We start from the raw sequence: 27,906 nt of genomic DNA on the forward strand, positions 1-27,906 counted from the left end.
TTCATTTGTTCAAGACATAGATTACTGTTTTAATATATATCTGATATCAAATCATTAAGATCACCTTGTCACATAGTTTTGTATGTGCATCTTACAAGGATGTATTAATCTGGTTCTTTACAATGAATTACCTATGTTTTATATAGACTAATGTGACATCTTTATCACAGAGAATAAAGGGGAATTTGCCGTGCTTATTTGCACACAATTCTGTGGTTATTGTGTGTAATTATCCTTTAATGCCACGGTCTCAGATTCCCATGAGGGTCTGTTGGGCACAGCAGCCAGCATGATTTCAAACATGTGTCCCAGTTTCTGGAATGAGGTTCACGGTAGGAAGAACACATTGTAGGACATACAACTCTCTTCATTAGGGTTACAGACAAACAAAAACGTATGGAGATGAAGAGGAGATACACCAAGTTCCAAAACAACAATGTATTCTTTATTTCAAGCTAAACACTAAAGGTCCAGAACAATATAGTAACTCTTATACAAATATACTAACTTTTTCGAACAGCTTGAAATACATACTTGATGAAATTGAGCTCTTGTGAATATGGTTTAGAAGAGGATGTATCTAGGGTGGGTTTCTCATCACTGTGAATTACAACAATGACAGTTCTTTAATATCAATGATTTCAGTGAATATTCAAGGGCAATCATTACATTTCAATTCTTAGTCCGCAGTCTAATACTTATAGGTTGTATATGTTTAGTCAGTGTTTTGTATTTATTTATTTATCCATTTCATGCATTTGCCAGATACAGTCTACAGTTTTCTGAGTCAAACCTTAGACAGTAGACCACGAGACCATCATACGAGTGAGCTGCAACCCTCCTATCTTAAAATAAAACTCCTCAATCATCTTGAACGTTTCATGAGGCAGATTTTTTGGTTCGTTTTTTTTTGTTAGGTCCATAATTACAATCCCTGTTAGGGCAGAGTAGTAGACCGGGACGCAGCCAATCAGGAGAGCTGAGGCTAATTAAACACTGCAAAAGGATAATCACTACTTTATGCGTGCATCAGAGACCTCACCCATGCTTCCCATCTCCTATCTGTACTGAACACACACCGTGAGGAAGGACAACATCTGCCTCCAGTACTGGACTCGTGGAACCACAAAACCACAGCCGGGCAGAACCTGGGACCACTCCCTACTCACAGAGGCATGAACATGGTCATTTACAACAATATGGAGCACACTGAGCTGGTGTTCTCTGTGGAGCTCTTCTGAAGTGATGCCACAAGCTCGGCCGTAGAAGATTCTTGCTATATCTCTGCTTTTACACCATAATGAGAACACATACTTGTTTCTGTGAGAAAACAGCTACTAAATAATGCTACAATAAATGTTTGTGCAAAAAGGAACCATCATGCATTCCATTTCCAAATATGTCGATTAACAAGACACACAAAATGTCAAATCAATTAAACGGAATATTTTTGGGACAAAACTGTTCAATAAAAACTGACATTAACTTTTGAAAAACATTGACAGTGATGGATGCGTCACGTTCCCTGTTCTGTTCAAAAGAACATCAAATAGCTTGAAATACACTTTTATTTACATACAATATGTATCAAGATGGTGCTGCTCCTTGTTGGTTGTCCTTTATAGATGTTTTAAGGCAAGGCTACAGATGTGTTGACGGCCTGCTACATTACTGTCGACAACTCAGCTATACAGGCGTCCTCTGCTCTAAACTCACGTCCTCCGTGTCACAAAATAAGTTTACATATCAAGAGCATAAATAATTTACGATGTTAGGGCCTTGCAGGCAAAAAACATGCCTCACAAAAAGGTCATGTGTGCTTTTAGAAAGTAGGACAGAACATATTCTCTATTGGCATTGTTAAATAGACACACATTCCCCAAATTACATATGACCACATCTGCGTATTTGAACAAAAATAACATGTCACCATGACCCATAACTTTGGTGAAAACCCCATAAAGAATACAAACGTTTGTAATCCCTGACTAAGGTTTCCTTCTGTGCTTCAGAGTGTGAGCTCGCTATCAGTAATATGTTTTTCGTCGACACATTTTCCATAAAAGGCATAGCTGAAGCCTTTCTCATGGCTATCGAGTCTGTAACCTCAAATTCTGCTATTAACTGGAGAACTGAGAGAGATACATGCGTGAGAGCACAGATATTCAGGCTTCACTTTAGTGCACAAGAAAAAAAACATCACCAACACCATAACATTGAGCAAAACCAAAAGAAAAGTGTTGATCCTGGTCCACATATATGACAAGTCGATCCTATTTAAATGCAATTTTACAAAACAGATCACACTGAATACTGAATCAGAAAGAAAACGACTCAAATTACTGTACATAACACGAGATAGTGTTTCAAATTACTCTGTACATATCAAGTCATGTGACTAGGAGCTACAGGGACAACCTTACTACACATCCTATCAACACTAACCCTCCAACTGCCATCAAAAGCGAGCGAGCGACCCAATTTCTGTCCAATAAAAATTCAGTTCACTTCCACAACAAAGCCATTTCTCATCTCCGTAGAGCCTAGGATGTGAGACTTAGGCTCCCTCTTGTTGTTTGATGTAAGGGGGACTAACGGCTAGGTCCGGTGGGGGTTAGGGCTGGGTGCATACACAGACACGTACATGCACCAAGCCCTGCAACAGTGACATCCAACTCTGACCCACTCCCTCCCCACTCCCTGTGAGCAGCTGGCCCCTCCCTGGCCCCGGCTTGTGGGCAGGGGTTCAGATCTTCTTGTTTCGGCGGCCCAGGTGGTAGTAGTAGGCCAGGGTGACCACCAGGAAGAGCAGGCGACTGAGGAGGAGGAGGATGGCAGCGTTGGGCAAGGAGCCTATCTCCACCAGGGTGATGGATGTCACTGTAACCACAGTAAAGTTTTGGATAGTTTTGGATCTCACCTTTGATCCACTGCAGGGTGGATACATGCATATGTTTGTAGCTAATTCTGGTTACATTTATAATTAAGGCATTGATGTTTAACTGTTTAACTGCAAAGAAAACTGCTCACTACCAGAATGGAATGAAATGTGTGATTTTATACATTGACCACTAGAGGGCAGTGTTGGTGCATGCACTGCCTGTAAGTGCAGAGGACTCTTACATTTATCTTTCGTCATTTAACAGATGCTCTTATCCAGAGCGACTTACAGTAAGTACAGGGACATTCCCCCCGAGGCAAGTAGGGTGAAGTGCCTTGCCCAAGGACACAACGTAATTTGGCACGGCCGGGAATCGAACTAGCAACCTTCGGATTACTAGCCCAATTCCATAACCGCTTAGCCACCTGACTCCCCTATATCCTGAGAGGACCCCCCCCCCCCACCCCCCCCCCCCCCCTCCTCCCTAGTACCCCCACACCCCTCAGTATCCTGATCATTCAACGTTTTCAAAAGTGGCACTGCAATTTTGAAAGGCAGTCTTGACAGCCTTGAAGTCTCACCCCGTCTGTCACAACGTCAGCTCACCTAGAAACTGGATGGCAAAGTAGCAGGCCTCGCTCAGTAGAGTCCACTGCATGATAACCTTCTCGGCAGTGTAGAGCCCGTTCCACAAGATGAGGGACAGACCTGGAGGAGCAGAGGGCAGAGGTCAGAGGGACATGTGACAGGCTGAGAGGTGAAGGACTTCTATTTTTAGACGCATTTTCAATCTTTCGCCGACACACGAGGCCGGCTCTGTGGAAATAACCGATAGCCGATTTTGAAAACGTAGTCATCAGGAATTGGAGGCCAGTGTCAGAACAGCCGTCTAGTGTTGATCTGCGGTGACATTAGGGTTGTTTGGTTAAAGTAGCACAATAATAACAGAGAGGAATGGGGCCATCCTCCATATTTACCTTTAGTCATTTAGCAGACGCTCTTATCCAGAGCGACTTACAGTAAGTACAGGGACATTCCCCCCGAGGCAAGTAGGGTGAAGTGCCTTGCCCAAGGACACAACGTCATTTTGCGTTTTCAACGTCTATATCAAATGAAACGAATGAAGGCAGTACAGCCCTCTTCCTTCTCCCTTCCTCTCATCTCAAACTCAGAGAGGCAGGCCAGGTCTTTTTGTTGCATTGGCCTTATAAAATAATAGTTCCCTTTGGGAATTTTTTGGCAGGAATAAGTAGGATGGAGAGGCAATAATTACAAGCGGCTCTTGCGAGCATCTATTGTCTGACACTGATGGCAGAAAAATATCAATGTAATGTGTAATTAAATTAGAGTGGAGCATAGAGCATTTTCATCTAGAGAGATTGTCCTTCTCTCCCACTTGCAAGCCCTCATAAGCATGAGTGCGCACACATACGCGCTTACCATGTTTGTTTGATTCTCCATTGTCCTTCCTCCTATTCCTATCCTTGATTAAAATGTTTACAGCAAGTCAAGTGTAGTGTGTGTGTGTGTGTGTGTGTGTGTGTTAGTGTGCCACTCACTGAGCAGTGCGCCCCCATAGAGGCGGATGGAGATGTTGGTAGTGGACAACTCCTCCTCAAACGTCACCTCGTACAGTTGGTTGGGGAAGACCAGGGCCTGTAAGGGGGAGCAGCACCATGTTCACACAACAACAAACCTCTCTGTCCTTCGCAATGTCTCCAGTCCTTCAAAACACAGAGCGGATGCTGTCAGCACTGAGCACAAGAAGACAACCTCGTCCTGTTAGCCAGGCCTGCGCTCCCACACGGACACACACAGCAGAACCAGACAATGACTGAACTGTTCCTCCTCCGTGTTCTACAGAGACTTCAGGAGAGGATAGACTGTACTGTATTACACTGTCGGGAGGAACGTTTCCTCGAGGAACACTGCATCCCTCACATCTTGAAAGAGGCTTTTCTCTGTCTTTGTACAGTCCGACTCTGGGAGAGCCCCCAGAAACGTGGCGATGCGATGGTGACATTGGGATTCTGGTCATGGTCTAAAAATAGAAGTTGTAAATGGCTGGACTGTCTTCACTACACAGGATATCATGCGTGCAGGCACCTCCGTAGTGCTTACCATCAGGGCCATAACGGTGAAGAGCACCGCTGAGAGGAGGATCCACACCCTGCAGCCAGGGAAGGAGAGAGAGAGAGAGAGAGAGAGAGAGAGAGAGAGAGAGAGAGAGAGAGAGAGAGAGAGAGAGAGAGAGAGAGAGAGAGAGAGAGAGAGAGATGGGGGAGGGATAACGATGACAAATTATTCCTTCATCCGTATTTTATGGGAAAATCCTTGCTCCAGTTACAGTTGCTGTTTATAGAGTAGACCAGTCTTCTCACCTCAGACCCAAAGGCTCTCGCAATGCAAACTTGATTTCATTCCCCAGCATCTGACTTATCTGAGAGAGAGAGAGAGAGACATAGAGAGTGAATGGGAAAGAAAGAGAGAGTTGAGGCAGAGAGAGATAATGAGAGAAAACCAGACAGAAAGAGTAGGACAGCTAGTTCTCGAAGGCAAAATGACAATGAATTCCAAGGTTTAGATTACAACAGTGTCATAAAAACAGACAGACAGTGTCATTCATTCACGACACCTTATGATCAGTCCATATTAACAGACACGGCCCACGGCCTCTCGCTCGCTCTCTCTCGCTCTCTCTCTCTCTCTCGCTCTGGTGGCCAAAGAAGAATGATTAAGACGCTTTCTAATTAGGACCCCTTCATGTGCTCATCTTAATCACCCCGCACAGATGGACAAAAAGCAGACACCCCTTTCGCCACCACACCACACCAGCACCTCCAGTGACGGAAGGATTAATAAAGTATATTTAGCAGAAAATTTCACTTAGGCTAAATTAGCTTTAATCACAGCACCCCACAACACACGCTCATCAGTGCTACAGAGAAAGAACAGGCCTTGAGGTGCTTGAGGGATACCTCTGCCTGGTCTGACAGTGAAAGCAATGACTGTTGAGATGTTTACATTCAGTTATATTTATCAAACTAATTACTGCATGTGGGCTTTATAGTCAAGTGGCGCATGACCTGCACAGGACCTGGTCTAGAGGAATGCTAGATGCCTGGCAATTTCCTGTGCCTTCCCCAAGGTACACTGACATATTCACATGACCTTCTCTCTCTCTCTGTGTGTGTGTGTGTGTGTGTAAACAGCCCCATACTAGCTCTTCCCTTTTCGCTCAGAGTCTGAAATAATCGGGCCGACTGGACCTGTAACAGAGAGACTGCCTGCAAGGGCAGCGTAACCAAGGCCAGGAGTGGTGATGTGAGTCAAATACCGTCTCCAAGCCGGCAAAGGACAAACTGAGAGCGCTCAACCCCGGAGCAAGTTCATCACGGTTGAACGTAGCTCCCCTGTTTTCTCCTTTTATTGTGAAAATGAAGAGAAGACTTCTGTGCTCCCCACGCTCTGATTTGATCACATGGCTGAGATAGTTGAATAATGTCATTGTAGATGACTTGCTCCCTCGGGCTTCCTCCAAAGCAGTGGCAGTCGAGGCAGCAAAGCAACGAATGACAAAGCTCAATTCATGTTGCGATCAAATCATCGATGAATTGAGAAAGCCTTCTCGTCATTGGTGAAATCTAGCTGTACTATATTGTTAGATAGTGAGAAGATTACTACGAGTCTGAATTCTGTCGGCCGGCTAGGGTACCTGGGATAGATCTACGCTTCTGTTCTCGGAGCTTCAGATATGCGCCATTTGATTTGGGCTGCTGGACAAAGAAGATTTATTGTCGCCAAGACAGCAGGAAGACATCAAACAAACAAACAAACAAACACAAACCCACACAAGGAATTATGTAAAAACGGAACCGGTTTGTTTTAGAGTGGAGAGCACATACAACAAGAGAGAGTGGAAGCCCAGTTTGGTGTGTTCGATTTGTGTGCTGCTCTCTCCATTAGATATCTCAGTATCCAATATCTCTTAGGTTTTATCGGCCCTGACAACCATGCAGCACAATCATATGAATAGGCCCTCTAAAAAGAAATACATTTCCCTCAGAGATATCAAAGCCTTTTAAGCCCAAACAATAAATTGGCAGATTCCTTTCTTTGCCTGTGGCAGAGGAGCAAAGTCACAATCGTTTGGAAAGTGGTTTTCTGCAAGAGAAGCCTGTGAAATGTCATGGTGAGTGTAGAGAAGAATCGATTCCATATCGATGTAAGGACACTCCCAACGTCCAACACCAAGACATAGAAAAATACCATTCCATTCCATTAAAGCGATGTGTAAATAAGTGATCCATTATACTATATGGAATTCATTCATCTGATTCCATTCCAATGAAAGGAATGAGCTCAAGATGAGAGAGAAAACAAACAAGGGATTGACATCATCCTCCTCTGTCCTCAGACTTTTACACCAACAAGTTCATTCTAATCTCATCTCCAGCCCTCTCTGAAACACCTTCTCCCAGCGGCTCCACATCTAGACTCATTTGAAATATCAATCTCAGGCAGACAGAACGCAAACCTGATTCCCCCATGAGCCACTGCTCATGTGGTGAGGATAGTGGGGGGATAAGGTCAAGACGGAGCCTTTGTTTGCATAATGACATTAACCTTTAGCTTGAGCATCCTGGGTTGGCTAGAGGCTTAAGACATCAGAGAAGTGGTCTTCCAGACGGCCTCCGCCCGCCCTCCAGCTCTCTCTCGTCATGGCGGCACCGGGTGCAACACCTAACAGGTGCTCGCACAACTCACAGCTGCCTGATGACTCACTGTGAGCCATAGGGCCTCACACAAACGCGCTAATGTGCGTGCACACGCACGCAAAGGAATTAGTATGAAGAGAGGGTCTGAGGGGTCTGTGTTTTCACTGTTCAAATTTGATTAGAACCTGCTTGCACAGTCCACTTGAACTCCCCAACACCCTAGTCTGTAGTCACATAGCAGGCCTCATACTAGCCAGTGTAGTCACACGAGGCCACTGCAGGGACTTTCGTTTCCTTGCCTTCTCTCCTGCATCAATCACCATCTAGCCACTACATTTACATTTAGTCATTTAGCAGACGCTCTTATCCAGAGCGACTTACAGTAAGTACAGGGACATTCCCCCCGAGCCAAGTAGGGTGAAGTGCCTTGCCCAAGGACACAACGTCATTTGGCACGGCTGGGAATCGAACTGGCAACCTTCAGATTATTAGCCCGACTCCCTCACCGCTCAGCCATCTGACTCACTACCAACTGTGATCATGTGACCTGGTGAATAATGCTCAGCAATGTTTCGGGGGGGGGGGGTTCTTTTTTTCTTTTTCACAGGAACAGTTAAGTGTCTGAGTAAAGGGGGGGCGGGGGGGCTCGATGACTGACATGAGAAATGTTCAACAGGAAGCAGGGCTCTGCCGTGACACCAGGCTGGCAGGGAGGGAGGGATGGAAGGAAGAAGGGAGGGATGGAAGGAAGAAGGGAGGGGGAGAAACAGGAAAGAGCAGGAAACACACAATGGGGTGGTGAGGAGCGGCGTTACCGGAGCCTCGCCGCCAGCGGCCAGTCATTCAGCCGCTCGTGCCCGCAGACAAAGAGAAGCTTCCAGAGAAGTGTGGTGTAAAGAATGATCCTCTGCATGCACAGAGCACCTCCTCCCAGCTCTGGTTTCTGTCAGCCTGTGATAATACGAGACCTACTGACTGGCATGATCATTAGCCTTAATAATGTGTTCATTTTGCAGACTTGACTTAAAATGAGCCATGTCCAAAGTAACTTACGGTTGGGGGTATTTGGGAGATGGGTTTGAACTCACCACCTCTCCAGTCAAAACCACAGAGCTACACTCCCGTCCAATCATTCCGACAGATGCCAGAAAGATCCATCTTTGGTGCATCTCTGCACCAAGAATGCTAATGTACTGTTCGACTCAAGCAAAGTGGTGGGAAGCTAATGGCCGTATCAAGGCACGCTTCACTCCTCCATCCCACGGCTCGAGCCCGCGTGACCCCACTGATGGGTTGGGTCGGTTGATGAGCGAGGCACATGTGGTGGAAGGGCTCCAGGGACACAGGGCACACGTCTGTCCACATGTAGCCTGTGTCGTGGGGAGGGATGGGGGCCCACAGGAAGGTCTGCCTTCCCCGCCCCTCCTCACCCGAGGGAACATCAGGATAGATTGTGTGGAGGCAGGAAGGAAGCAGGAAGTCGACAGGCGGAACAACTTCCCTACTTTGTTGACATGGAAGATTGGGATCCCGTAAAACTTTCCCTCTCCGACCAACTCCTGTTCCCTCTCTCTCTCTCCTCTCTTTATATCTCCTTATCAAACACACGTTTGGGGAAATGCAGCAACAGCCACAAAAAAAAAAAAAAAAAAGATTTGTATGGAACGCAAAGAAAAAACTAGGAAGTTATTTTATTCCAGAACATGTTATTTGTGCCTCAAGGTGGTCCTGAAAAGATAATGCTGCCAGAGAAACTTATTGTTGCATCATGCCAAGTGACTGTATCTGTTTCCGAATCTCCAGCCTGTGCCTCCGAGAGCTTAGACTCCGAGTCAGAGAGCAAACTGTTGGATCGGGCTGACAGATGTCTGGAGCGTCTGTCTTCCTGCTAAAACATTAAGAGAGAAAATAAACACTGGGGAGGGCTGAGAGAAAGATGGAGGAAAGACTTTTGTTTCATCCGCAGCCAGTAAGCCTGCCCTTCCTTACCTCCTCCCCATATGGAGTCCACTCTTCTCCTCTCCGCCTTACCCATTAGACCCCTCCCTCCCTCCCCTCCCTCCCCCTTCCCTCTTCCCCTTCCCTCTTCCCCTTCCCCTCCACTCGATATCTTAGCAGATAAGATGACTCCACTCTGCATGTGCGGTCTACCTCATTGTGACGCAAGATAAAGGCTGTTCCATTTCTAATGAGCGTGCGAGCGATGAGATGGAGATAAAACCAAACGTGTGTCACTGTTGGAACGTGCACATGCAGGTGTGGGTCTGCTGTATGTCAAAGGAGTCCAAGTGTCCCATGTCAGACTCAAGCATGCCTGTGTGCAGAGTGGCAGTGTGTAGGGTAGTGTGTAGGGCGGTTTGTGCGGCAGCTTGGCGGAGCATGAGAGATGCAGGGAGTAGTGTAATGTAATTTTCTTTATATATATATTAAAAAAAAAAAAAAAAAAAAAAAAAAAACGCACAAAATCTTGAATCGATTTTTATCGATTTGTGACACCAAGAATCCATTTGAATCGAATCGTGGGGTACCAAAAGATTCCCACCCCTAGCAGGGAGCATGGCCTCCGAGCAGCACTTTCACAGCGGAGCTGCTCTTTGTGATAAGGAGATTCATGGCTCGCTGGAGTGCGGTTGAGGGTGTCAGCACCAGAGCTCGCTGAGAATAATAGGGCAATTAACAGCCGATACTGATTGTCAGGAGAATCAGCCTGCTAATGAATGACGCCATTGTAGAGCTCAGGTCTAGTTATCACAGCAGGGTGTCCATGGCAAGGTTTGACACAGGATACATCAACACAGAGAGAGAGGGAGGGTGGGAGAGAGGGAGGGTGGGAGAGAGAGAGGGTGGGAGAGAGGGAGGGTGGGAGAGAGGGAGGGTGGGAGAGAGGGAGGGTGGGAGAGAGGGAGGGTGGGAGAGAGGGAGGGTGGGAGAGAGGGAGGGTGGGAGAGAGGGAGGGTGGGAGAGAGAGAGAGAGAGAGGAGAGTTAGGGAAGACCTATAGGGAAGGAGAGAGGGAGGAGAGAGAAAGGGCAGGAGAGGAGAAAAAGGGAAGGCGAGAGAAGAGGAGTGAGAGGGAGGACAGAGAGGGAGGGGAAAGAGGAAAGAGAGAGCTGCTGACCTTTGATCTGTGCACCTCTCCATCGTCATCTTCTCCGCCCACGCCCAGGATCTTGCGGGTCTTGAGCCGGCTCACCAGGTCTGTCTGACTGTGCTTCTTCATCAGAGGAGGGTGGGGTTTGCAAGACATGGTCTGAAATCCTGGAAGGAGGGGGGGGGGGGGTTGTCAGAGAGCTACCATGGAAACCTTTGATCAGTGCAAACTGCAGTGAAGTGGAGCTGACAAATGTTTCCTTCAGCACAGCGAACAGACACGCCAGATAGTAATTATTTTTGGCCCTGTAAAATACTTTGTCTTCAAACTGAAAGGCCAATGTTGGTCAAGTGCATTATGTGTCTTGTGTTTAAAGAGATGTAGGATGCTGATCCAGGCCAAGCTAATGACATGGCCCTCTCCTGTCCTGGTGCCAGACAACCTGGCATGCTAACAGTAACAGGTGCCTACTCAGATATCTCCTACGTATGATGTGTGCACACAGTAGGTACCTCAGGCACACAGAACACACAAACATCATGCAAACACACACACACACACCTAGATACACACACTGCAAACACATACACACACAAACACACCATGTGGAGACTAGTGTAAGGAGAGCTGTCTTCTCTCGCTGGAGACAGTGGGGCTAACAAATCGATCAGGTTCCACCATCAGCAGATTTGGTTACAGTGCCCTAAATGCAGTACCCAGGTGTGAGAGCTTAACACGCCACAAGGGTGTGCCCACAGTCTGCCCGGCGCCCGCATTTCAGGCACTGACGCCTGCACCACTCCTTTCTGCTGACACTGCCCACTCGATTTGATTGAATCAGCGTTGTGCTTCTTCATATAGCTAGACTGACATCCCGGACTGTACCGTGTTGGACAGAAAGTTTCCGTTGACGGTTTGTGTTTTATTCATAGGCTGTAAAAGGGAAACCTGGACTCCTCGCAGCTTCTTAGGTCACAGGACAGATGTGAGGCAGGTTGGAACAGACAGCCGAGGAACGGACTGACATCAGATACACAACACAGTTCACTGGGTCTGAAGGGAAAGTGACTCAGATCACCACTCAACCCTGAATGGCCCAGAACACAGCACCTACACACAACCTCACTAGTTCCTGCACTTGGACAGCGTCTTGTGGACTATGAATGCCAGGGAACATGATTGTCGCAAATGGTAATGCAGTTTAGAGTCCTGCATAGAGTCCTAACCCTAACCAAAAATGGATAACATTTGAAGGTCAAAAAACGAAACAATGAACGATTTCATAACAAGATTCAATGAATGGTCCTCAGTGAGATGAGGAAAACAAATGGTTCACAAGAAATTATAAGAGATGCAGGACAAAAAGGCAACAGGCAAGGCATAGTGGGTAAGAACAAGGTGCCTCATGTCTTCCTGAAGAGAGAGTATCAACCCAGCGAGAAGAACAAAGTTACCATTTATGAAGGTCAACAGAGAAAAATAACCATAGTGTGTGTGTGTGTGTGTGTGTGTGTGTGTGTGTGTGTGTGTGTGTGTGTGAGTGTGTGTGAGTGTGAGAGAGAGGAAAAAGGGATCACTGAAAAGGTTGTTATCTACCTGGGTTGGGCTAACCTGTATGCGCTGATTTAGTGAGACACGAGCTGGGTGTTTCCTGGTGCTGGTCTTGACACAGTGAAACGGAAAAAACACAACAGACAGGAGCTGATGAATCGAGTTCAAAACTAGGCAGGAACTACCTCACTGAACCGGTGCCTGTATGTGTACATGAAACACAGGCTCCTACACATTCCTTTGTAAATAGGCTAGGGCCAGCATACATTGCGTCAGCATAGGTCACATACCATGTGACTTCATCTCATGAAAAGCCTTTGACCCATGAGGTTTACCTACACGGATGATGGCACCAACAGACGAGCAAAAAGCACCACAGAAGGAGAAGAGAGTGTCCAGAGAAGGAGCTCTGGGATTCACAGTCGCTGATCCTAACCTCAGAAGAATCCAATCTGTTGCACGGCATTATTGAAGATCCTCTTCAAACATCCTGCCTCATCCACAGATACACAAAGTCCTCTGCTCTCTGCGCAAGGGATGTTTACGACCAGACCTACAGTAATAAATTAGTCTCAGAACCAGCCCTCATACCGGGAACAGAAAGTACAGGAAGCCAATCATCTATGGCCCCTTTCATCTAAAGGACTATTAGGCTTCTATCAGTGGAGCAGAAGTATCTGCACATTGACCGAAGGCACTAAAAGCTCATATGTCTGAAGCCACACTCCAGTAATGGCATTCTGAGCCATTATCTGAGTCCCACAGCATGCTAGGTTGGATTTTGTCTGCACAGGTGACTGGTGCCACCCCCATGACCCCCAGTGAAAAAGCACCAAAGAATGCGTGCCTCCTCGCTCGTGTCAAACATCAATAAGTTCTGGCCCCGCTGCCCTTACTTCGCACCCCTTCGATAATTTCCCTGCATCTCAAGTCAGCCCTCCTTGACTCGCCTGTGTAATGCTGATGCAGTTACCTAGCAACGGCCAATGGTGTGCCTCCTCTCTATCATTGAAACCAGCTTTAACGAGGAGGTATTTTTTCAGGGGGCCATGCTGTACTCCTTGCCGTCAGAAGTGATGCTTCAACGGTGGTGTCTGAACATGTCGATCTCTGATGACGAAGACGGGTTTGAGATGGCACAACTCTCCTCACAACTGATCCAGGGTTCTAGAATAAGCTCTGCGGGTGGGTCTAAGAGGGAGTTGAGGAGCAGAGTTAGAATGAAGAACTAAAACATGGCATTATACCAGCAGCATTCTCTTAAGGCACTGCGAGTTCCCTTTTCCAGAGAGGGCAGAGAGGGGGAATGTTTGTTCCAGAAGCTGAACTTGCATAACACCTGCCAGCCCCAACTGTTCCAGCCAGGCTGAGCAGGACTAGAGCAAAGACTGTTTGTTATTGAACGATGAATTCATTATTTTTAATTAATTCAAATGACGCAACAGTATCAACATAGAAGTTGGGTTAGCCAAAAAAAAAAAGCAATTGGACCCCAAGTTCCATGAAGCATAAGTTTGATGTTAATGATCCCTGTGGAAGCAGACACGACTGCTGCTAGAGCTGTTGCCGTAAAAGAGCGAATTACAGACGCTCTCCTATTCACCGCTCTCTTTACGTGACTGAACGGAGACAGTCTACCCTATTTCACTCCTGCAGAAGACATTCCATCAGTCTGAGCACGGATCTGTTCTTAGAATAAATGGATTGCAATCCTGTAATCTAATGATGGCACCATTATCATATTTCCATTTAAACTAAAGCATAGAGAAGTCATAAAACAAAAGCTCCCAGTCTATCTCCAATAAAACCTAACTACATCTATCGATCTGAGACCCAATCCAAGGCATATCTTATCTCCGCTGGCTCTAAGTAATGTTGAAAACCTTTCAAGATTCCACCCGGTAGTTGAAATACAGCCTTTTCACAGTGCTTGAGGGAGGACTGCTTTCTCTCTGGCTCAAGGGCTTGTATGATGACGACAACAACACACTCATCAGGCTCAAGCTGAACGGCAAATTCATCTATGGATTTGGACGAGAGACAATGTTCTCCCCACCCCACTCCCATCAGCCCCCCCCTCCTCCTGCCCCCACCCATCCTAGATCATTAAACATGTCTTGGTGGAGAGTCAATGCATTTTCCTCCCAGAGGTCCAGATAAACAATCAGACTTTGAACACATGAATATTAATTAAGGAACAGGGGAGAGAGCTCACTTCAAGAAGGAGGATGAAGCTCAATCTTAGAACAGCAACACGGATAACACTGGTGTCAATATGAAGAAGGGCTCAAAGGAAACAACAGCCTTTCTTCTAATCCCTGTATCAAGTGAAACAAAGTCTTCCTTTGTTACCGGGTAAACAAAGGAAGATGGAAGACTTGGATGAAACTGCAACAAGACGCTGACGCTTTTATCCAGAGCGACTTACAGTAAGTACAGGGACATTCCCCCCGAGGCAAGTAGGGTGAAGTGCCTTGCCCAAGGACACAACGTCATTTGACACGGCCAGGAATCGAACTGGCAACCTTCGGATTACTAGCCCGATTCCCTCACCGCTCAGCCACCTGACACTCCGTGGTCCTCAGAGACGTCAGTACCCACAATTCCCTGACGACGGCCTACTTCCTAAGTTCTAGTTCTGCGGCGGAACCGAATCAAAGAACGAGTGCAGTACTCGCACTGAGCATGTGCGGAGGTGTACATCAGTCCACCGTGTCTGCGGCCTGCTCTCCAGGAGCCCCTTTATGCATCGTCACAGGCGTTAGGCCTCTCACACCACAGTGACGGAGCTGTTCACCAGCCTGATGTTCAAGGTAAAACAGGTACTGGCTGACACGATCCGCAGGTGCCTAGAGGAGGTGTGCTGGTTTTATTTGAGGGAGGAGGTGCTGACAATAGGAAGTCTCCCACTCCTGCGCTCTGCTGGAATAATCACCATCCACGTCCCTGGATCTCTCCCTCTGTTCCTCTCTCCATCCCTCTTACATTTACATTTATTCATTTAGCAGACGCTTTTATCCAAAGCGACTTCCAAGAGAGAGCTTTACAAAGTGCATAGGTCACTGATCATAACAACAAGATAGCCACAAAAACATTGCGAGTAGCCAAAACATGAAGCACACATTGTGAACAACCAAAGTAAGTGCCAAAGGGAAGAACCATAAGAGCATGTAGTTAAACAAGTTACAATTAAACAACATGAACCGCTATAAGTGCAAGTGTACTTGTGGAAAAAACAACCAACAATAATAAAAACAATATATCACAGCGAGTACAAACATTTTAAATCAGTTACCACTAACCACAAGAGCAACAAGTCTCTAAGCAAGAGTCATTGTGATCCTTGAGGAAACTAACATCGGGTCAAGCGAACCATTCCTAAGTACCGTTGTACTCCCGGAACAAGTGCATCTTGAGCCTTTTCTTGAAGGTGGAGAGACAGTCAGTGTCTCTGATGGAGGTGGGGAGTTGATTCCACCACTGGGGGGCCAGACAGGAGAAGAGCTTGTGTTGGGACCGGGCGGTCTTGAGCGGTGGGACCACCAGGCGGTTGTCTGAAGAAGACCGTAGGTGACGGGTGGGGGTGTAAGGCTGCAGGAGAGACTTTATGTAGACGGGTGCAGTCCCGTTCACTGCTCGGAAGGTCAGTACCAGGGTCTTGAATCTGATACAGGCCATGATAGGTAGCCAGTGGAGAGAGATGAGGAGCGGGGTAACATGGGAGCGTCTGGGTAGATTGTAGACCAGACGGGCCGCTGCGTTCTGAATCCTCTGAAGAGGGCGGGTTGCACATGCTGGGAGACCAGCGAGCTGCGAGTTGCAATAGTCCAACTTGGAGAGGACAAGTGCTTGGACTAGCAGCTGGGTGGAGTGCTCAGACAGGTATCTCCTGATCTTCCGGATGTTGTAGAGGGTGAATCTACACGACCGGGAGACTGCACCAGCAATCCAGACCCAGCAATGTGGGCTGTGAGGGAGAGCTCGTCGTCCATGGTAACCCCAAGGTTCCTGGCAGAGGAACCTCTCTTTCCCCCCCTCTCTCTTTCCACTGATGCAGTGGAAACAGGCTGGCGTTGGGGAGAGGGCAGAGAAAACAGAGGTGCTAGGGCTCCACATGGGACAAGCTGCTTTTGACAGACTCCAGTAAACAAGAGTTTGGAGTGCTCTAGCGTGTCTAGCGGCGAGTGTTGCGGGCTTCCACATCCAGTCATTTACCGACATAATTTCAAGGGCTGTCAGATGGGCTTAGGGAGATTGACGGGTATTTGTGTGTGTGCGTTTGGAGAACACAGCTGGGTCTCCCTGGTGGGAGAGACAGGAACCACCCCTCCCTTCTTCCCTCCCTCCTTCTCTCCACCTTCCCATCTCCTACCTGCTCTCCCCTCCATACCAATCTTCCGCCCTCCCTCCCCCCCATCCCCACTTCAGCTAGGTTATATAGATTATACCCAGCTGTCACTGTCTCTATCACACTAGTTGTGATGGGGTCTGCCCCTGCTCTGAAGGGGGGCAGCTAAGGAGCTAAGTCACCCGCTGTGTGGCTGCTATGCCCCTTGGGCATGCTATCAGTGGTGTGCTATTAATGGCATGCTATCAGTGCCCTGCTTTTAGTAGCCTTCTTTCTATATGTATCATGCTAGCAGTGGCATGCTAGCAGTGGCGTGTGATTAGCAGCGTGCTAGCAGTGATGTGCTGTTGATACTGGTGTGTTATTAGTAGCACACTTGCTTTTAAGTAGCGTGCTAGCATTCGCACGCTCTTAGCAGCATGCTAGCAGTGGGGTGCTAATAGTGGCATCATGCTGTTGGTAGCGTGCTAGGAATGGGAATACAGTTGTGTGCGCAGGAGCTGCAGGGGCCGACTTGAGGTAAAGCAGAGCTGACACTCTGCTGGGAGGTGAATCATCTCACCAGAGGAAAACACCGGCAGCTCCTGGGGCTGAACCAGCACTCAGCCACTAAGAGCAGACGAGAGGCCACCTTTTACCAATACCTAAACAATAGCAACGGCTTGAGGCGGCGTTGAGGTTCTACAGAGCACAATGTCTCCCTCTCTACTGGGGAACTAATGCCAGACTCAGAGCAAGTTTTAAACAGGCGCAAATGGACTGTGCTCATTTTAAGTGCTGCATGGACCATTTGTCAATGTGGCTCACGGTAAATACACCATCTAATCGAATAACCCTTGTGTAGTTCAGTGAATTTATGAGACTCGGAGGGCGATACCGGAAAGAAAAGGAACATGTTTCCAGTTACAAGGATTCAGCATGGCCTCAAATTGTACGCTCCTCATGTACAACTATCTCTCTTTTTCATCTCGCTCACCTTCAGCTTTGTCCTATTCCTAAATGAATGCTGAGAAGAAGCAAACATGGCGGCGTCCAACAGCTTCCAGAACACACACACACACAGTGCCGCTGCATAGCAACTTATCGTGGTGGATTAAGTGGAGTCACAGGTTGCTGGAAATGCCAGATGTTAACTGCTTGTTGCCAAGGAACACAGTTGGCCGAGGATAATTCATGGACCTTATAATGCTGGCTTAATGAGTTGAGATAACAGACTAAACTTTCTAAACCTTGTTTGCTCCCAATCCACAACGTGCTGTAGTGAAGGTCTCACTGTATAGTATGCTACAGGTCTATTGAGTGGATCCTGAGTGGATCCTATACGTGCTAAAGTACTGCAACTAACCCTATACCTACGTTGAAGCACCATTAAGGCACCACTGGTTGTAACTCTAAACCGTGACTGAAAGAGTACTTTGGACCAATGAGGAGCTCTCTACAGTGTTCCCCGAGTGCTCACCTCTACTCCTAATCAGGAGCGGAGGTGAGGGAGTCAGGTGGCTGAGTGGTTAGAGAATCAGGCTAGTAATCAGAAGGTCGCTGGTTCGATTCCCGGTCGTGCCAAATGACGTTGTGTCCTTGGGCAAGGCACTTCACCCTACTTGCCTCGGGGAGAATGTCCCTGTACTTACTGTAAGTCGCTCTGGATAAAAGCGTCTGCTAAATGACTAAATGTAAATGTAATCAAACCAGGCAGTATTTCACTCACTATACTGCTAGCAATGTGTGCCACATTGTAAACACTAGCACACGTGAAGGCAAACATGTGTCCTGCAGTCTGTTTTCCATGTGATGCAGTCTTCTAGCACGCGGGAACAAAGAAAAAAAAACAGAGAAAAAATCCATCCCAATACACCCGCACACAAATCAATCATACACACACACACGCAATACAAGACACTGCAACCCTAATGGTTGTTTTCAAATGATTATCCAGAGACCGCCAGCGGCAAAGGGAGAGAGTGGGTGAGGTCACACTGCTGTAACTTAATGCATTTCTCAGAAGAAACTCTGAGAAATCACTCGCATAGGGTAGATAACATGCTGTATCAAAGCACTTATTAACAGTAATGAAATTGTTGCAGGCTACCAAGCAGGAGCTGGCAGAGAGAACAACACCTTAAAATCACTCTTATGTTCCTGTACTTCCGATATTAAAAGGCTTTGTCTTTTTTTGATGATAGGCAGGTAGACAAGACAAGCGGGAGCCACTGAGGAGCCTCTGCCAGTCTGTTTCTTCCATGTGAGTGAGTGACTGGGCGGGTCAGGCAGATGGCCCACCCTCACCAGAGGGGACCCTTGGTTAAGAGTAGAGCACAGGTTAGGAGCTACAGCTTCTTGAGGAAACCACAGCACATGGTCTGGAGAACCCCAGGTTCTTCTGAGGTTCCAGAAGAGCAAACGGCATCAAAAGCATCTCATCTCTCCACTGCGAGAAGCTAATCCTGTTAAGATGTTTCATGTTCAATTGGCAACAACAACAAAAAACTAGTGTACATGAAATCGTAACCATGTTACACAACTTTTGAATGAATCCAGGTCTTTGTACTTCAAGTCCTTCTCAATAAAGTTTTGGCCTTCTAAATGTGTGTCTGTATGTATGTTCTGTGTGTATGCGTCTACAGTATATGCATGTATGTTTATATGGCAACCAGTGTTACAACGATCCCATCGACAACCTGGGCCCTCCCAAACACCATCTCTACTGTTCACTCATGTTCTACCTGGTTGCTAGGCAACCTGGCTGATGACGGACATCGTTCGATTGAGGGCTTGCGTCATGGAGTGCATCTTAATGAACAGGATACATTGTCTTATAAAAGTCAGGCACACACACTAAACAATTATGTCTGCCTTCCCTGTTTGCTTCTCTGTTATGCTCAAGTCCCAAATGATCTGCCTCTACAATCAAAACAATTTAGATTTATATGTCTACGGGTCCCGCTTGCTATTACCTGTAGTCATTGCACCATGGACTGAACCATCTCTCCTTAATCTGGTCATGAAACAAGGATGAGTCTCTCTGGTAATTTAATCATTCCTAACATCAGATGAACTCATACTACTGGTGTTGCCCCAGGGGTGAGAGGATGAAGAGAACATTCCAGGCAAAAAATTGAGTGGCAGATTTTAATTTTTCGTTCATCGTTTTTTCGATGCTCTCTTTCTCAAGAACGCAAATCAACATGGAGAAGGGGCAGGTTATGTAAATAGCATAGCATGTAGGCCATACGCTCAATATCACAGCCCCCTCTGAGTATAATACCAAACGCTGAATACTTGTGTGGTGCAAAACCCATTAAGAGAGCGATAAAATCAGGATTTTATTGCCCACTGCTGTTCTTATAGCTAGTAATTTAGGGTCTGGCATGTGAGCTGTCTCTCACTTTTCCCAGTTCCAGTCTAGCACAGATACCATTCCTTTACCTCAGATTCAGATACCTTCCAACTGACTACTCTCCATCTCCCTTTAGGCTCTTTCCTTTATTGGTTTTGAGCGGCAGCCGCGGGGACAGTTCCGACTGTTGTTGCTCCTTCCGCACCAAGGCAGTGGTTGAGCCGTTGATTAGGCTAAATGGTTTCCTTTCCATTATCAGACAGAGCGTATATACCACACACACCAAAAAGCATACGTGTCACACAAGCTCGTCTTTGTAGTTTTATAACGCTCTGGAAATCGGCTTGTTCGTCGCTGTGCGTTTTACTGGTGAGGACAGCAAATTACAATAAGTGAGAAGAGGACAGAGAAGCAATAGAAAGCACACTTGTGTAATGACGGAGATTACAGAACCCCGTTCTCTCGCGTTAAAGACTACATTAGACTATTACACCAGACACTTACACAATGATATAAATGCCATTGTTTAGCATGTGTGTGGTTGTCTTAGGTTTCGTGCTTCCTGTTAGTCCTTCGACCGCTTGCGAATCCTTGCTAGACTACCAGAATAGCCAATGCTACTGAGATCAACTCTGTTAAAGGGATTTCACTTTGCTTTTCACAGAAACTACAAACTTTTTCCTCAGTGTGTCTGAATGTGTGTATATCAGAGTGAGAGTCTGTGAATCAGCCCTTTGATCTGAGGGACCCGCTCCACACAGATGCTCCGCTACCCGACTAGGAAGCCAAAGACAACCAAGAGAGCCTGGTGCCATGGTAGCAAAATCTCTTTCAATAGGCCACCAGCACAGTAGAAATAACAGGAGAAATGCATATGTGGCCTAATTATCCCCCTCTCATTCAGTGGGAAAAATAATGACTTGTTTGTCTTTGAGGCTATAGTTGATGGCTGTGGAGGTGGCTAAGAGTCCATTTGTCTGTGTGTGTGTGTGTGTGTGTACTGTATGTTAGAGAGAAATAAAATGTGTGAGGGAAATTGTTCCAGTTTTCAAATATCTGAGACCCCTGAACATCAAACATGGGAGAGTCCATTTGTTTGGGTATACGGGGGTGGTCTACTTGGACTAGGAACTCACATGGACATTTACCGTGGTATGTCTGTGAGCAAGGTGTCCTGCCATACCACCGTGTGTCTGGGGCATTGCCCTCCACAGGGGATTCCTGCTATTCAGGTTCTCACAGAACAATACTGCCTGCAGGGGACTTGACAGTTTACACAGAAACAAATTACAATCAACACACACACACACACACACACACACACACCTAGGTACAGACCCAATCATGAAGACATTGTCTGTCTTGCCATGAAGTGTCCATGGAGTGGATATTGGATGCACACTCAGACAGATAAGACAGACAGACACACAGAAACACACAGAGGAATGCACACTGCAATCACCCCTCAAAAAGCCATAAATCAAAGCATATTAAAGTTAATTCAATTTCAAGCACAGCACACATAGGCCACACCTAACCATCTAGGGATTGGAATCTGCCCTGAACATCCAAACAATTAAGACATAAAAGCAGTTTATGTCTGCTATCAATGGAAATGGACAAAGCATGGGAGTAATTGAGCAGCATTAACAGGCTTCAGGGTTTTTATTAGGATATTTCCCTAATCAGAAAACATGAGTCAGTAACCAAGCTCTGAACCTTAGAATAGCTTTTGGCAGCCAAGCATTTTATTAACAAAGACACTTGTGGAGCATACCCAATATAAAAACGGCTCCAGAGTTTTGGATTATTGAGAGGCGGATATCTACTGCTGATTTGTACAGAGCTACCGCCACAACTAGCAGGCAGTAAAATCACCACAGGAAGAAGAGGGATTTTCCCTGACGGTGCTGAGAGCAGCCATGCTGAATCCCAACCAACTTGTACAGTTGTACAAACACCTGACATGCACAGAGTTAAACCAGAAAGTACATGTAGGCCCACGCAAACACACTTAGCTTTTGCACAACACAAACTAGCGTTCTGACATATCTGGGTTGCAGGGTTGTCCTCGCCTGATTTAAGTGTCACCATGCAATCATTTAGGCTCAGCAGGTGGCCATCTCATTTGGTTACATTTGCATTCATCCCCACATATTTTCACAGCTGTCATTATTGGTTACTTTAAAGTGCTCACATTTAACAACATGAATAACTTAATACTCTGAATGCAAATCAAAAAACGTCAACGTCTGATGATCGTGCGTCAGCAACATGCATTTACATAATGTCTACATTCACAGGTGGCACAATATGTTCCCTTTAGCATCAAACATTTGACTTAATCCATTTGAGTTAAAATCCAATGATGAATAACATTCAGTTGTCTGTTGTTCGTCAGGATTACAGCTCAGTAGGCAGGTTATGCCACATGCCAGGGCAAGGCAGCAATGCGTCAACTGCGAGCACAACTTACACTGCACCGTGCCCAGGCACCAAAGAAAAGGGTGGTTTTCTGGACCAGGGGTCACCAGTTCCTCCAGTCACAGGAACAGGGCCATCACTTTTACAGCATCACATCCACATGATTACTCACCATGTAGATTACAGGAAGTGATTAAATTCTGCATTCCGGGACAGAACATGCCCAAATCTGGTCAAACCATTGAATGTGTCAGCGAATGTACAGTGTCATGTTTATGTATTCATTTAGCCATAGCGTAGCCTTACCTGGTATCCAGGCATGAAAAGGAGCAAAGCATGACAGACTTTGGCACAGAAAAATATTTGGTATTCAGATTGCCATCTTTGCAAAAGAAAATGATCAACTAAATAGATTGCATGGAGGGAGAATCTGCATATTCTGCTTCAGTCAACCCCCCCCCCCCGCCCACACACACACACACACACACAAAAGGGAGGGAAAGAAAAGGTATACATTAGTGATAAAACATGTTTTGTTTATGTCTTTTCAGTATTTCAGTATTCTCTGACTTCTCGAATATTAAAAGTACAAGTCATCTGCGTTTGTTTAAGTTTTTCTTTTATACCCCCTGTACCTTTTAGGAAGTAATTAGAGCACCTCCATGTCGACCAAAAATAAATAATCCCACAAAAGAGCCCTTCACCAAAAACCATTAATAATAATACCGAACATCTAAGAAAAAGATGTCCTGATGAACGATGACCGCTCTATGGTCGGCTCTGCGTTGACAGAGCAAAACTGAGGTCTTCCAGGGGGATTTCCTTTGCTGTGTTAATGAAATTAGTGAGTGAGCAAATGAGGGAAGGTGACAGTGTGCCGGAACTGTGGTTGTGTACTACTGTAACAGCCTCCAAGGTGATATCTCCGTGGTGACTGGAAGTTGACAGAGAGATAAAGTTGTTGTCTTGTGACCGTCAGCAGACAAATAGTGTGGCAATACTATACTGGATTTATTTATTTATATTATTATTTCGTTTAACAAACTTCTAAGTCAAGTTGTTAGGAAGCTATACAACACCACAACACTTTCAACTTCGAAATGTGCTTCAGACACAACCCCAGAGAGGGGGGACTGTCTGGCATAGATTCATGTGCGAGCACCAAGACGTGAAAGGGTGCTTTGTCTAAAAGGCCAGAGGGAAATGTGACACCACGTCATAAAACACACACACACACACACACACACACACACACACACAGTCCAAAGGCACAGACTGATTCCAAGCAACTGCTCCCTTCACACTGTCAGGAAACAGTGAGTGGCCCGAATGCCACACCAACACTACCCCTCCCTGATTTCAGAGTCTGTAAATAAAAGATTCAATGACTGTGCCCTTTTACCATACATAGACGTGCCTTGTGCAGTGTTGTACCCTATTGAAGGTTCAGAGAAGGAGACAGAGAGACATTACAGAAGCCTGTAATGACATTGAGATATATTGCATGCTTGGATTATGTTGTGGGATCCACGCCTAGCACCTAACCCCAGTTAACGTTGTCTCAATTGTGAAACAATTGCTCCAAATAATATCTGTGGATGACGTGTGTCAAAACATGTAATTTAGAGTTTGCCTTAAAGACGACACATTAAAAGAAAAACAGCAAGGCTTTCTGAAGATCGAAGAATCCATTTTGGTGGGCACCTGGATGGAGCGTCTAATGCTGCGTTCACACTAAACACGAAGCTAATTATTGGCGCGGCGAGATTTCATGTAAAGTCAATGCAAACACGCTCATTCATGTGAATAATTCGCTTTGCGATTGGTATGAACACAGCATACAGCGGGGGGGTTGGGGGGGCTGCAGACTCGATGTAAACTTTATACTCTCGCAATCTTTCACAGCTCTTGCTGTACTCCCGGGAGGGACAAATGTTTTTCCGTGTTCACTAGCGATCACAGTTGGGGGTAGCTGGTCCATCAGCACCACGGTACAAAAGCAATATCATAGAATCACCAAGCGGCTTGCTTCCTCTAAATCTTGTCCATGAGAAGTCCACAGACAGAGGCACATCTGCTGTAAGCATTCAGTATAGTCAGCGTCTCTATCAAGGCCCATGGCTACTCCTGCTAGTACAACAGACAGGATATCAAGGAGATTTGAGAGGAAGGTGCCAAGAATAATGTCTTCCCCACCCTTTATCTTGTCAAGACGGTTCTTGACCAAGAGAGTCAAGGTCTGTTCCCACTGTTAATAGAACAGTAACTTAAAGATTGATGATAATATGAGTCAACAAGCATTAACTAGACCGATGTATATGAAACCTTTTAAAGGATTCTCCTACAGCAAGCATTCTAAATGTTTTTCCTCATACTCTAACAGAGGAAATGGTTGGAAAATTCCAAGATTAGAATTAGCAACCTGCAGGTTCGAGCCCAGCGTCAGCAAGGATGAAAAATGAATGACCTCCTCCACATCCTCCTCACAAAGAAGGCGGAATGTCAGGAAACAAGGCCCAAAGAAAGAGAGGCTTATTGTGCTCACAGCCATTCCCAGGAAACCAACCTCACTCTACCACGGTTGTTTCAGACACAAAAGCCGTAGGCTAAGACAGGTCTAGAAGTAAAACGAGAAGTTGGCTTCTGTCCAGTCTTCATGCCATGCCTAGACCGCAGTACATGAACCCAAACACAATGCTGTTATGTAATTCTACAATTACACCGCTCAAATCAAAGTGAAAATACCAATTAACATAACCGCAAACACAGGACATTTTACATCGTTTTCTGTGTACTTTTCAGAAACAGGAGGCTTTCTGCAGTGCCCGGTGAAAGGAAAGTGAGTGAGCGAGTCGCAAAGGGGATAAATCCAGAGAAGGGGGTCACCATCTGGTTGTGCCACGCAGCTTGCAGTGAGAGTGGGGGGGAGGGGAGGGGGGGGGAATCACTACTTTACCGCATACAAAAACAAAGTGAAGCATTTTCTTTTAACCGTCGGGCTGTCTCAGACCCCCCACATTGCGAAGGTTAAAAGAAAAGTATTTTTATTTGGTTTTGTATTGGGTAAAATTGGGTAAACACAATGATGATTCGTTATGAACCTTTGGGTCATGTGACCCGAAGGCAGCACGAGGGTTAAGAAACGTCGAGCAGCAATCAACGTTGGCCTTGTTAATCTTGCACAACGAGGTGAGAGAGGAGCAGGAGAAGTACTGCCCTGACGCTACACGGACCCTGAAGCTACACGGACCCTGACGCTAACACGGACCCTGACGCTACACGGACCCTGACGCTACACGGACCCTGACGCTACACGGCCCCTGACGCTACACGGACCCTGACGCTGACACAAACCCTGCGCCCGCTGCTGTGACAAGAGCCATGACCACCACCCCTCTTCGTCCACCCCACGCACATCATCGCCATGGAAGCACATAGAACATATCATTTCTCTACCTCTCCTCCATCTCACCTCCATACTTCCTCTTCCTTCGCTAATTAGAGCCCCCCCCACACAGTGCCCATGTGTCATGCTGACTCCTGATCAGTGTATGATTAGAGTAAAGTGCTGCTGTAGTTATTATGTTTTAATTATGGGAAACACAAACGAAGAGGGCAAAACCATTTGCAGGGTTGCTTGCAGGAAAATTAAACATGTCCCAAAGCTCTGTCTTCGACATAACATTTGTTTCAGACAAAAAGCAGCTAGAATGTTTTCAGCTGCCAAGTTGACCATTTAGCAAGTACCTTCTTCTGCCTTTGTTTACATGATGAAATACGGTCAAATATGGCCTTAGCTGAGAGAAATCCCTATTGGCTCATAATTCCTAGCAAACATACATGAACTATGGGCTGAAACCTTTGCAAACACACGAATCAGTGGAGAAAAGATTCAGTTGAGGGAAAACACATATTTGTGCAATACAGACAGGCAAGATTCTGCAACGATTTCCTATGCTAATAGTAGGCTACACTGAGTCCCCACAGGGATGAAGCCATGTTCACTGAAATGTCAACCGCACTGCATTAACACGCTTCTACAGACCGGGACAATGCATGGTCATGAGGTGACACCCCCTACCCTTCAGGTGTGATTTCAATGGCCTTCAAATGGAGTGATGTCCAACTAGCATAAACAAACAAGCATTTAATTTGAAAACAATATAAATAACCACCACTGCTAGACTTGGCTCACTACATGGCCGTTAAAACACACAAAAAAAAGAGTTAGGACTCCTGAATACAGAGGTGGACGAACCACACATACCCCGTCACTACCCTTTCCTCCATCTGCAGGAGGGATGATAACATGTCTAACTGGCAATGGACCATTTCTCCTGAAAAGGGCTCACTGCCCTTAGGCAGTGCAATGGAAAGAACGTTAATTTATGTCCTTCGGGGAACTTTTACATAACAGTTGAGTTAGTGTTGGGAAAATATTAAATCCCTCCATCCATCCATACACGCATACACACATACATACATATATACATACATAAAAAGAAGCAACGACAGTGTTATGTTCTTAATTCTACTTTGATTAAATTAAGTTTAACAAACAAAATCAGCCAGTAGGAGGACGAAAAGAGGAAAAGAAGGTGTAATTATTACATCAAATGTATTACGGGTTTAATTAAGGACTGGCATAGCATTGTTTTGAAAGCGGTTTGATGGTAGCGGAGTTTAAATCGAAGATTGACTTGAAAGAATACACTACAGCAGACCTAAAAATAACTTTCTCCGTGGCTTCATTGCAAAATAAAGACAACGTTTTCATGGCATGGCAATCTTCAAATAGGCTATTGTTGCTACCAGTGCATCAATCTAAAACATGTTTCATTGTCACGTTTCTGCTTGTTTATGGCTCATGTTACGCATGAAGTGAATGTCTGACCAAAGTAGTGGGTGAGCACATGTCGATTTTCTTGTGAAACCACTAATAACTGTAGTAAAACGAACCAACACTTATTAATGACATGATGATTGAGAAGTGTAAAAAGATTTCACAAGAAATTGACCACAAGCAACTGTCATTCTGAGTCTTGCTGCTACAGTCAGCCTTTATAGGCAGTATTTGATCATAAATACATAAATTATAGCATTGTTTGTCTTTGAAGTTATTTTGTTGATAACGTTAAATAATTCCACATGTTCGTCATAAATTCCGACACAGTAGGCTGGCTGTAGCAGCTGTTCAAAACATGTTTTAAGAGTATGGCTGTTGAACGCTTATTATTGTTCTGAATATTCTGACATTTAAGAAACAGAACGGAATCATCTGCCTTAAGACGCAGGGATCTATTAATTAAGAGAAATACAATGAAACGCAAAGAACGACTGAACAGAATAAAATCCCACTAAAAAAGTATGTGGGTAGCCTACTTACAATATGCTACGGGAATGCGACAATCCAGATAGTTTTCTTTCACTCGTAGACAGTAACAAACGAGTGGGTAGACGCGAACATGCAATTCACAACGATGTTCTCTTTAGGTTCTCAAACAGTCTTGAAATCGAGAGAATCCTACAGTTGTACGCACTTACCGTAATGAAAAGT

At 45.8% G+C, this 27,906-nt stretch overlaps 1 protein-coding gene across 2 annotated transcripts; it reads right to left on the reverse strand.

Moving 5' to 3' along the window:
- Positions 1-423: 423 nt before the first annotated feature.
- Positions 424-27,906, reverse strand: LOC134021549 (tumor protein p53-inducible protein 11-like). Of its 2 annotated transcripts, none has more exons than XM_062462503.1 (7): positions 27,894-27,906; positions 10,717-10,856; positions 5,263-5,321; positions 5,003-5,051; positions 4,441-4,537; positions 3,488-3,589; positions 424-2,880 (listed from the first exon to the last, which is right to left on the reverse strand). In XM_062462503.1, the coding sequence occupies exons 2-7, from the start codon at positions 10,843-10,845 to the stop codon at positions 2,747-2,749; spliced, it is 570 nt and encodes a 189-aa protein (XP_062318487.1). In that variant the 5' UTR covers positions 10,846-10,856; positions 27,894-27,906; the 3' UTR covers positions 424-2,746. The 2 variants fall into 2 exon arrangements, with proteins under 2 accessions (XP_062318487.1, XP_062318486.1); XM_062462502.1 differs by lacking the exon at positions 27,894-27,906 and adding an exon at positions 27,736-27,883.

Source organism: Osmerus eperlanus, chromosome 5, assembly GCF_963692335.1.
Source record: "Osmerus eperlanus chromosome 5, fOsmEpe2.1, whole genome shotgun sequence".
NCBI lineage: Eukaryota > Metazoa > Chordata > Actinopteri > Osmeriformes > Osmeridae > Osmerus > Osmerus eperlanus.